Here is a 12,093-nt window from a genome sequence, read left to right as displayed (position 1 = left end):
GGCTGGGTCAGGAAATGGTTGAGTGGAAGGCGACAAGAGGGTAATGATCAATGGAGATCGCTCTGAGGAAAGGGATGTTACTAGTGGTATGCATCAAGATTCTGTACTTGGGCCTGTTCTTTTTAACATTTTTATAAATGATATTGCTGAAGGGTTATTGGGTAAGAATTGCCTCTTTGTGGATGATACCAAAATCTGCAATAGAGTAGACACACCGGATGGTGTGAATAACATGAAGAAAGACCTGGCGAAGCTTGAAGAATGAAATGAAATTTGGCAGATAAAACTTAATGCTAAGAAATGCAAGGTCATGCATTTGGGCTGCAAAAACCTGAGGGAACAGTACAGTTTAGAGGGTGAAAAACTTATGTGCACGACAGAAGAGTAAGACTTGAGTATGATTGTATGTGATGATCTTAAGGTGGCCAAACAGGTTGAAAAGGTGACAATGAAAGCTAGAAGGATGCTAGGTTGCATAGGGAGAGATATGGCCAGTAGGAAAAAAGAGGAATTGATGCCTCTGTATAAGACTTTGGTGAGACCTCATTTAGAGTATCGTGTACAATTCTGGAGTCCGACCCTTCAAAAAGATATAAAAAGGATGGAGTTGGTCCAGAGGAAGGCTACTAAAGGAGTGTGGTCTTTATGATAAGGTGTATAGGGACAGACTTAAAGATCTCAATCTGTATAATTTGGAGGAGAGGCGGGAGAGGGGAGATATGATAGAGACATTTAAATACCTATGCAATATAAATGTAGTTTGATTTTATAGCCAGCACATTTTATTGATCCTAATATATTTTAGCAAATTGTATTTTATTCATTGATTGTATAATTTTGAATGTATGTGAACTGCCTAGAACTATGTGGTAGGGCGGTATATAAAATTAAAATTATTATTAAATGTGCATGAGTCGAGTCTTTCACATGAAAGGAAACTCTGCAATGAGAGGGCATATGATGAACTTAAGAGGTGATAGGCTCTGGAGTAATCTGAGGAAATACTTTTTACGGAAAGGGTGGTAGATGCGTGGAACAGTCTCCCGGAAGAGGTGGTAGAAACAGAGACTGTCTGAATTCAAGAGGGCCTGGGATAGGCATGTGGGCTCTCTGAGAGAAATAAAGAGATAATGGTTACTGTGGATGGGCAGACTAGATGGGCCTTTATCTGCTGTCATGTTTCTGTGTTTCTATTTATAAATATTTTAAAAAGCAGCAGTCCCAGCACAGACCCCCGGGGTACCCCACTATCTACTCTTCTCCACTGAGAATACTGCCATTTAACCCTACTCTGTTTTCTATCTTTTAACCTGTTATTAGGTTAAAAACTAATCTCTGATAACAAATTCAAGCTCTAATTACTCTTCTATGGTTAGGAGTCGACATATTTGGTCTTCGGAGGCAGGGAAAAAAATTTCAACAAAGAGCAGTATCCTTGTGCCTGGGGCTCTTGAAGGCACATTACATTACAGCTGCACCTAATGAGGGTAAAGGACAGGAGATAAAATACAAGGCTTGACAGAGAAAATTGCATCCCAGCCTCCTCAGAAACCGAGAACAGTTTTTTTGTTGTGAGAATAGAGTGCAAAATTTCTATGCACACTTCTTAGTGGAACATTAAAGTCCAAGTTATTCAAAAAGGATTAATTTTTTTTTTTTTTTTTTAAATCTTTATTCATTTTCAAATCACACAATAAGTGCACAAAAATATATCATAAAAGTAATTTCCATATAGCACTATAGTATCTAACACATAAATCTAATAGTGTAAAATCCCCATCCATCCACCCTTCATCACATTCTCAACTAAAATGGAACATACTATATTATACAACATATTATAACATATTGTATTAAATTACATCCCAGATCCACCCTCCTCCTTGAGTGTGCTACATAAAACTAATAATGAAAAAGAAAAGGAACAGAAAAGAAATGATGTCTATTCATCACAATACTTTTCCAATGTCCCCCATATCTTTATTAAGTTATTATATGTCCCTTTTTGTACTGCTATTGCTCTTTCCATCTTAAAAATATGGCATAACGAATTCCACCAGAATGTGTAATTAAGATTCTTGTGATTTTTCCAATTATTGGTAATATGTTGAATGGCATCCCCTGTCATAACTAATAAAAGTTTATTATTATGTGACGATATTTGACTCTTCTTCCTCATAGCCATTCCAAATAAAACAGTATCATAGGAAAGCGCAACATGGTTTTCCAATAAAGAGTTTACTTGAGTCCAAATTGAATTCCAAAATAACTTGATGAAGGGACAATAATAAAGTAGATGATCTAATGTCCCTGGTTCCAGATTACAGTGCCAGCATTTATTAGACTTAGAGCTATCTAATTTTTGTAAACAAACAGGGGTCCAAAACGCTCCATGCAACAAAAAGAACCATTTGCCTCATAGATACTGACATTGTACATCTCATCCTCCAAGACCAAATTCGTGGCCATTGAGATGCAGAAATCTGATGCTTAATCTCAATGCTCCAAATGTCTCTGAGACCAAATTTGGTTTTTTTATTCAAATATCCAGATAGTAATTTATACCACAATGCGGCTTGATGTCCTAGGAAGTCTGCTTGGAAGCATAGGAACTCCAGACAATACTGATTGTTAAAAGGATTAATTTTTAATTATGTAACACTAGTCTTTAAGTATGTTACATTAACAGGTGCTAGAACAGATGTGTGTGTCTGTCTGTCTTTCTTTCTGTCTCTCTCTCTCTCTCTTTGGCCGCTGTCGGTCTGACTTTTTCTTTCTGTGTCTCTCCTTGGCCGCTGTCTGTGTCTCTGTCTGTCTTTCTGTCTCTTTCTTTCTCTCTCTCGTTGGCCGCTGTTTTTCTGTCTCGGTCTCTCGTTGGCCGCTGTCTGTGTGTCTTTCTGTCTCTCTCTCTCTCTCGTTGGATGTTGTCTGTCTGTCTGCCTTTCTGTCTCTCTCTCTCTCCTTGGCCGCTGTCTGTGTGTCTTCCTGTCTCTCTCATTGGCCGCTGTCTGACTTTCTGTCTCTCTCTCTCATTGGCCGCTGTTTTTCTGTCTCTGTCTCTCGTTGGCCACTGTCTGTGTGTCTTTCTGTCTCTCTCTCTCTCTCCTTGGCCGCTGTCTGTCTTTCTGTCTCTCTCTCTCCTTGGCCGCTGTTTGTGTGTCTTTCTGTCTCTCTCTCTCTCGTTGGCTGTTGTCTGTTTGTCTGTCTTTCTGTCTCTCTCTCTCTCTCTCTCTCTCTCCCCTTGGCCGCTGTCTGTGTGTCTTTCTGTCTCTCTCTCTTGTTGGCTGTTGTCTGTCTGTCTGCCTTTCTGTCTCTCTCTCTCTCCTTGGCCGCTGTCTGTGTGTCTTCCTGTCTCTCTCATTGGCCGCTGTCTGACTTTCTGTCTCTCTCTCTCTCTCTCGTTGGCCGCTGTTTTTCTGTCTCTGTCTCTCGTTGGCCGCTGTCTGTGTGTCTTTCTGTCTCTCTCTCTCTCTCTCCTTGGCCGCTGTCTGTGTGTCTTTCTGTCTCTGTCTCTCTCGTTGGCCGCTGTCTGTCTTTCTGTCTCTCTCTCTCTCCTTGGCTGCTCTGTCTCTTTCTCTCTCCTTGGCCACTGTCTGTCTGTCTTTCTGTCTCTCTCTCTCTCTCTCCTTGGCCGCTGTGTGTCTTTCTGTCTCTTTCTCTCTCTCCTTGGCAGCTGTCTGTGTGTCTTTCTGTCTCTTTCTCTCTCTCTCTCTCTCTCATTGGCCGCTGTCTTTCTGTCTGTTTCTCTCTCTCTCTCTCTACCCTTGGCCCCTGTCTGTCTGTCTTTCTGTCTCTTTCTTGCTCTCCTTGCCCACTGTCTGTCTGTCTCTTTCCTTCCCTCACGACCTTCACCTGCTCACCTTCCTTTGGCCGCCCCACACCCCACCTCCCTCTCTGCGGCAATTCAGAGGTAAGGGGTGCTGGTTTGCCGCCAGGCGGGCAGAGAGCATGGCTCCTGTGAGCTGCAACGATGCTCTGACCCAGAGGAGAGAATGGAGGCAGAGGAGAAGGCCGTGTGACCAGGGAGCGACAGTGGTTGTGGCCTTCCCTCTCCTAGCTCTGTAGCCTCCTTCTCTTCCCGATGTCTGCTCCAAACGTGCGAATGCGCTCCGAATGGGCAAGAAGGCTTGGGCTCCCTCCTGCCCCATCGTAATCTCCGGGGGAGGACTGATCGCTGCAGGGGAGATGGCACATCTCTCCTGCTGGCGATGGTTATCGCCCACCCCCTCCAAACCGCGGCACTTTAGGGTGAGCATCGCCGGTAAGGGAGATGCCCTGTCGCAATGCTCACCCCGAAGTGCCGCGGTTCGGAGGGGGGTGGGCGATCACCATCGCAGCAAGAGAGATGAGCCATCTCTCCTGCAGCGAACGTTGCAGTAGGGGGTAGGCAGGTTGCTTGGGCCACTGAGCTGCAGTGATCTGCCTAAAGCTTTGGTTATACCTGCTGCACGCCTAGGTCTAGGTCGGCCCACTTCCCGCCCTTTCCCCTCCTCTAAAAACCCCTCTTTTCGCTCTATGCGTTTAGAGGCAGGGGAAAGGCCTAAGCTGGTTTTAGATACGTCTAAAACCAGCTTTGATTATAGTTACTTGAACGATCAGGCTTTTTGATCGTCCAAGTACTCATTTGGGCCACTTTTTGGATGTTGGTTTGTTTTTTTTTTATTATTATGAGCTCCTTAGGGTTTTATTATTAGTGATAAGGCTGTATATTCATGCAATACTTAAATTTTCTGGGACATGAATTCCATTAATCCATTCATAATGGTAAGGGCACGATTTAAATGAAGTCTTTCTTACTGGTGATTTAAATCGAATTCACCCTGGATTTTTGACTACAAAGAAATTAATATACACACAATCCTTATGTCACAGGCTACCGGATAGCTTGCTTCAGGAAAAATTATTCCATATATGTCGTATATTTTTTTCCTCGTGTCCCACACAGCATAAAATGCATGCTGGTAGTAAACTGCCCAAAGATTCCAGTTTTGTTTGTGGAAATAAATTTACCTTTTCTAGGTCAGCTAACTTTTCCATCCACTCCTAGAAACAGAAAGAAAATATAGCACCTTACAATGTTATCATTTACCAGAAAAATATAAAGAGAATGGATAACAAATTTAATTCATTTAAAAAAATATCTGATAGGCCACTCAATGCAAAAGACAGAGTGGTTCAAGACACCCATCAAGAGAAACAAATAACTGTATCCCCATAAAGAAGAATAGAATTGACCAGTAGCTAGGTATATTGGAGACACTTACCTGTAGCAGGTGTTATCCGAGGAGAGCAGGCAGATATTCTTACATGTGAGTGATATCCATGGAGCCCCAGAATGGACAGTTCACAAGTACACTGTCACTTTAAAAACTTGAAGACTGCCCACACTATGAATGCATCTCTGCCCTCTCACCGAAAGTCGGCTTGCAAGACCATCAGTTCAGTAACACAGCTAAGAAGCCAACTAGGGGTTGTTTATGTTTATTAAAAACTTTATATATCACATATAATGCCAAAAGGATCAAAGCGGTTTACAGTACATAAACCAAAATCATATCGAAAAGGACTCCATTCAAATAGAAAAGAAAAGAAGAAAAATAATTTCCTTTTTATTTTAAAATACATAATATTCCATAAGTCAAAATATCAATAATAAAAATTAACTAATTGATCTAAGCCCTCTGCCGCATCACTGATGATCTGTAACAATCTTCCTATCCGTGATTACTCAAACAGCAGTCACACACTCTCAGTCACAGAGTCAGTAATAATATATGGTGCAGTTTTATAATGATTTGTACTGAGAACCGTCGGATGTATTAGGTGTGCCCTATGTAGTAGTTTCCCCATTTCGCCTTGAAAAAGAGACTCAATGCGTTGGGCATTGAGGGGATATATAGCAAGGCTGAAAGCTAAGTATACTCTATCATAGAATTATGAATAATTAATAGAAAAAAGTAAATAGAAAAAGTAAAAGAACAAGAGGAGGAGGAGGAGGAGGTACCACGGGGTAATATGAGGAAGTAACCCTTTCAAACTATGCTGTTTGTAAGGCAATCCGATATCCCCAAGGAACTCTGATAAAAATCATTATAAAACTGCACCATATATTATTGCTGACTCTGTGACTGAGAGTGTGCATCACTGATGATGTCATCAGTAACATGACGCTTCTCCGGGGGGAGAAGCGTGCAAAGCAACCTGTTTAGAGTGCTGCCAATGCTGCTCTTTGGAGGGAGATATGTAGATCTTGCGGTCGGTGGGGTCCGGATGGGAGGGTCATAGGGGGTTCGGCTGTACGTCAGGGGTGGGGGGCTGCTCAAGAGTTCTGCTGCATGGAAGGGAGGGATAGAAAGATACTGTGCCCAGTGCAAGGGTTCTGCTGCACAGGGGGATGGGAGGGAGGGATAGAAAGATGCTGCAGAGGGAAGGCACAAGGGGATGGATGAGAGGTGAGGAAAGATGCTTCACATGTGAGGGAAAGGAAAGAGGAAGAATTGGGGTGAAGGAGAGATGATCATGTACATGAAAAAAAAAAAAAAAAAAGACCTACCCTGAAAATAAGCTCAAGTGCATTTTTTGAGCCCAAAAATATAAGACACTGTCTTATTTTTGGGGAAACACGGTAAGCACTGGACACACCAGTTATATGGGTCTGTACCTAAAAATGGTCCTATTACACTGAGTGCACTGCTTAAAGCTGCTAGGAGACTTGGATATTGAAGGAAAATCTGCCAACGACAGGTCAAAGGACTCAATGGTCCAGGGAGGTCAAGCAGATAGACTGAAAAATGTTTGATGCTCCCGGCAAGAAGACAGGCTGAAGAGAGCCCAAAGGCCCAAAACAAGAGACAGTGAAAAATAAAATTTTAAAAAAACTGAATAAAAAAGGGAAAGCACAAAAAATACATACAAAAAAAGATGCTGAAAATAGACACATGTTTGACACATTGAGAGAAACTCAAAGGAATGGCTTCTCAACTCAGAGGAAAACTGAGAAATGATGGTCCCTTGAGCCGGCTTTAGATGGGAAGGCACAGACACATTCACAGTACAGGCAGTCTTCAAGTTTTTAAAGTGACAGTGCACTTGTTGACTATCTGTACCAGGGCTCCGTGGAAGACATCACCCACATGTGAGAACTTACTGCCTGCTTGTCCTCAGATAACTCTCTATTTTTTAATGCACATGTGCATCATAGAATTATACAAATATTGAGCATTACCAAACAGAAGACTAAAATTACATTTCTTGCACCTCTGCCTCTGTTCATAACAATCAAAAGAACCCTCAGAAAGTTACATGTAGGTTCCCTAAAGGATTCACACCAATATCCATCTATTACCTGGTCTTTTTTCCCTAATGCTAAAGCCATTCCTTCTGCCATCTTTGCTTGGCTGGCTTGGTATAATTCATTCTGTTCTTGAAGCTTCCGCATTGAAGCTAAGAAAAGAAAAAAAAAAGACATTACTTGAGTTTTAGGATATGTGAGGTGTTGACAGTTTCTTTAGGTAGCATATGTTTAAACCCAAGCAATCAATGGACCAAGTAAGGTAAAATTATGTCTTACCTGGCAATTCCCTTTCCTTTAGTCGACTGTACTGCTCTGAACATGTGAATGTTCTCCCCTCCTAACAGCAGACAGAGGTAGAAAAATGCTAGGCTTTTCCAGTGAATTCACCAGTATAACCTGCTAGTGCTCTGGAAAAGTTCCACTTTGTCTCTGCAAAACAGCAGAAGGTCCCTTTGTAAAACATATCTATGCCCCTTCAACACCATACTGTATACCTCAAACGCCACAGAGTAGCACACGTATCCTTGCATCTCCAAGATCACCTCCTAGAATCTCACATAAGCTTGTCAATCCTTTTTTCAAAACTGAAAAACAAAGAACAGAGCACCGCACCGCAAGAGTCTCAGGCTTTAGAACGGTACAGCCGACTAAAGGAAAGGAAATCAGGCACAACATAATTTCACCTTCCTTGTCATCTAGGCTGCACCATTCTAAACAAGACGGTTGTATGCAAGTAGTACTATTAGGCAAGGGGAGACAACACGCACTGAAGACAACTTTACCAAAGTTTGAGTGAGCCTAGGCAAAAATATGAAGACAGGAGAGACCCCACACTGATCAGAAAGCTGGGCAGTCTCCTGGATTTTGATGGAATTCAGGGCCAGGCCCTGATCCAAACCTTGAAGGCTAAGATATCAGGGATCTCTGTGGAAGGCACCTCCTGGCCCTATTAGAAGACTTCCTTAGCTGCTCCCAGTTGGATCCTGGAGAGTGAGAGCTGGGGCTGGAGACCTACCAGCTCATTCAGGACCATTGGGGGCCGCCAGTGTTTGACTTGATGGCCACACACTTGAATGCCAAGATGGAGAAATTCATTAGCTTCCAAAGGAAGGCAGTCTGGTTCAGCCTTGGCCAGAGAGGAGCACTTGTATGTCTTTCTTCCATTGTGTCTGATAGACAGGCTCTTACAAAGAAGAGAAGTGGACCAAGTCAACAGGATTTTACATGAAACTTCTGGAGACTCCAGAAACTGCTGCAGCCAACACCGCATGGCCCTAGTAACCTAACTGTCACAAACAGTGGCCTGAATGCCAGATGCTTGAAAAGTAAAGCCAAGATGAAACTGACATTCCACCCACTTCTCATGAAGCTTGCAGTTCTCTAGAGCCAAACTCCCCTTGATGGGGACATCCATTTTCTTTGTGACCATGATGAGCACATCCATCTAGGAATACAACAATTACCTCTCCACATCCTCAGGGGAAAAAGCATACAGATGCTCCAGAGCTCTGGCCCCCCTGAAAGCCCCATCAGGTGACTTCCATTTCACCAGCATTATGCAAGGTCACCAGCATTATGCAAGGGAGGGACTTGAAGAGAGGGAAATGCTTCAGAGGCACCACAAGGTCCTCCAACAGGGAATCCCCCTTGAAGGGTTCTGCAACTGGAGCCTTGAGAAAGCACCTCCTGAAAGAAGAGTCAAAAATCAGATGAGATCATTCCTCTTTCTCCTTAAAATCCGAGTCTGAAGGGGACTAGGTGTCCGAAAGACTCTCCTTGTCCTCAGAGATCAAAGTAGAGGCATGCGGGGTGTCAGAAGCCCCCAGTTCTCCTAAGGTGTTTGGACCTTGGAATGGGGGCCCCAGGTCAACGTCAACCTGTAGGCAGTCCCTGGGCGGATAGAAGAAACATGCCCTCCACCCCTCCAAGACTCAATGGGGGCTGCAAGCTGTCCTACTGTGAGCAAGCAGGAGAGGAAAAAAGAAAGAAGACAAAATGGCTGCCATTCCCAGCAAAGTCATTGTTGGAAGCATGGGTCCTGACTCATCAGTGCATTGAGAGTGGCTTGAGCTCCAGAAATGGCCCGGGAGAGGGGGGGGGCATTGAAGTCAGAAATTACCCATCACAGTAGGAGCAAACAGAGCCGCTGCTGTACTAAGCTGCCAGCTTTTGCAGACTGCACAGCAACTGCCCGAAGGCATACTTAGCCATGCAGCAGATAAGTACATACCTGCCTCCCTGCACAGGCTAATACTAGCCTGGGGCTCCAGCATCTCAGCTGTTCCCCTGCTCTTAGCACGTGTATTCTTTGGTGGGGTTTGTTTGGGTTTATTTAAAGCAAACGAGCCTGGAAGCTGGAGAGGATCCCAAGAACACCCAAACAAAGTACACAAGCTATGAGGGGAAGAAGTGAGGACCCATGCCCTTCTGGCAGGGTTTCACAGGACCAAGCCACACACCTCACCCAGTGAATGCTAAAGAGTGTGCCTGGGGGAAGCAGAGCAAGTCTCCACAGGTTCGATTCAGTAATCAGGGAACTTGGAATCAGCCATTAGGCTCAACCTCGTTGTGCAGCCTCAGCCAGCAGAATGAGGAGCAAGGCCAGGAACCAGGAGCATTAGTCTGAATAACCTACCATCTATTAAAGATACAGAAAATTAATAGAATTTTCCCAGAGCACCAACTGGTTATACCAGCAAGTTTAATAGAAAAGCCTAGCTTTTTCTCTACTTCCATCTGCTGATAGGAGGGAATAACACCCACATATTCAGGATGGTACAGACTAAGACAACAAGGAAATGTGTTTTGTGCTGTTCTATCACTGAGAAAACAAAATTTCCAAAGAGCAAATCAGAGGAAACAAGAAAAGCGGCTAAGTATAGCATGTCATCATGCCTTCTAATTCATGCAAATATATGAACATTCAATCTCAAAATCTCCATCAGTGCTCTACACCGATCACTCTACCTTGAAAAGTCTTGCGATCGCTATTTTTGTTCTCTTGAATGTGTAAATAAAAAGGAACAGTTAAGAGATGTGCTCTCTTCATTGGGACAATGAAAAGACATGCAAGTATACTGATAGATAAAATGACCACAGCTCTTTAAAGCTGGTCACTGTTGGAATCATCCACAACTTGATTATAGATTCTTATACAGTATTTATACATTAAAAAGAAGTGAACCAGTAAGGACCATATGCTCAAAAACTCACCGTGTCTTTAACGATTGATGCTAAACCAGTTTTAACCAGTTTAGCACTGAAGTATTTCAGATGGCTAAAATGGCTAATTACAGTCTTTTCTGAGGTTTGTAGCAGCCTCCAATAATCATATATAAATAGATTACGAGCATATCAGAATTAAAATGAGTACTCCAATTGATGTCCAGATGATGTACAAAATGAGGCGCCGGTTTTTAACGCTCCGAAATCTGACAGGTCTGAAGGTGTTGGTAGTGTTAAAAAAAAAAAAAAAAAAGAAGCACCCTGAACAGCATTTTTTGCTTTATTTTTAAATGGGCACAGAAGTTGTGCATCCCCAACCTACTCCCCTGTACTTTATTCAGATAAGCTGGAGGAATGCCTACTCCCCACTGCCAAAGGCCCACCTCTTTAAAATAGGAGGCCTTCCTCTTCATTGTCTGAATAAAGTACATCTGTGCCCATTAAAAAACAAAAAAACAAAACCCTTCTCTTCCTGCCCCAAACAGGAAGCTGCTTTGGGACTTCTCCTGCCAGCTCTGTGCATATGTCAGTAGCTTTCTCTGACTTATTGGATGGAATGCAAAATTGTTTAAACATAGATCATTTTCAAATCAAACAATTTACCAGCATCACAGCGACCCACAGGATTTTAACGGCGGTTTTAGAGCATCCAGCCCTGTCTAAAATTGGGGATTTTTTAAATGGTTTTACTTCTTTAAAAATTTGTCAAATTATTTTAAATCTCAGTACTTCTTTAGACAATGTGTTAATAAGCTGGCAGGATTCTTGCCCATGTGGTATTATCAGATGATTTTAATAATGGAATAGATACTTTAAAATAGTGCCTTGTTCCAGAATCCGACCAACCTCAATAATGAAAGAACACCCACCAAACTTCTAAATACAGCTCAATATCCAGCAGATGCAAAATTTTGTTACCAGTCCATCATAAAGGCAATGCCATTATTGTTTTTATATGAAAAATTGATTTACCTGGAATCTCAAACTGTTACATTTTATCTGTCAAAATTAAAGGCTCCTTTTACAAAGCCGCGGTAACGGCTTTAACGTGTGCGACTTTTAATCACGCGCTAACCCCCATGCTAGCCAAAAAACTACCGCCTGCTCAAGAGGAGGCGGTAGCAGCTAGCGCATCCGGCGGTTTAGCGTGCTATTACGTGCGTTAAACCACTACCGCAGCTTCGTAAAAGGAGCCCTAACTTTCTTCTAAAGCTTCCAAAAAAAAAAAAAAAGCAGAAATGACTAGGAAAATTCAGCACAAAACATATAATACACTAATTACCTAAATTAACTCTGACAATTAACTCAGAAGAATTTATAAACAACAGAAAGAACAGAAAATGATAAAGGTAGAAAAAAAAAGTACGTACAATCCTGGTGTTTTTCTAATGCAATTTCAAGCTTCTCTTTAATCTTCTTCAGGTTTCGGACCTGCTCAGCATAATCTTGTGTTAGGCAGGAGGAGCACAAATCAGGAATGGACAGCCACAAACAAGGGAAAAAAGATAAACAGAACAAAACAAAAGCAAAACAAAGTGATGAGTGGAAGATGGTAATGATTTTCTTTTTCAGAA

The 12,093-nt window shown here is 42.5% G+C and overlaps 1 protein-coding gene across 2 annotated transcripts in view; it reads right to left on the bottom strand.

Annotated features, from left to right (window-relative positions):
* GOLGA1 (golgin A1) overlaps positions 1-12,093 on the bottom strand; it is a 135,787-nt gene that overhangs the window by 87,498 nt on the left and 36,196 nt on the right. For both annotated transcript variants that reach the window (XM_033962133.1, XM_033962132.1), the window contains exons 4-6: positions 11,890-11,964; positions 7,346-7,443; positions 5,011-5,043 (exon numbers count right to left, since the gene is read on the bottom strand). In XM_033962133.1, coding sequence (XP_033818024.1) covers positions 5,011-5,043; positions 7,346-7,443; positions 11,890-11,964 — 206 coding nt within the window. The remainder of the gene's footprint in view (positions 1-5,010; positions 5,044-7,345; positions 7,444-11,889; positions 11,965-12,093) is intronic.

The sequence above is a fragment of the Geotrypetes seraphini genome, chromosome 10, assembly GCF_902459505.1.
Source record: "Geotrypetes seraphini chromosome 10, aGeoSer1.1, whole genome shotgun sequence".
NCBI classification, from domain to species: domain Eukaryota; kingdom Metazoa; phylum Chordata; class Amphibia; order Gymnophiona; family Dermophiidae; genus Geotrypetes; species Geotrypetes seraphini.
This window is presented reverse-complemented; position numbering and strand designations above follow the sequence as displayed.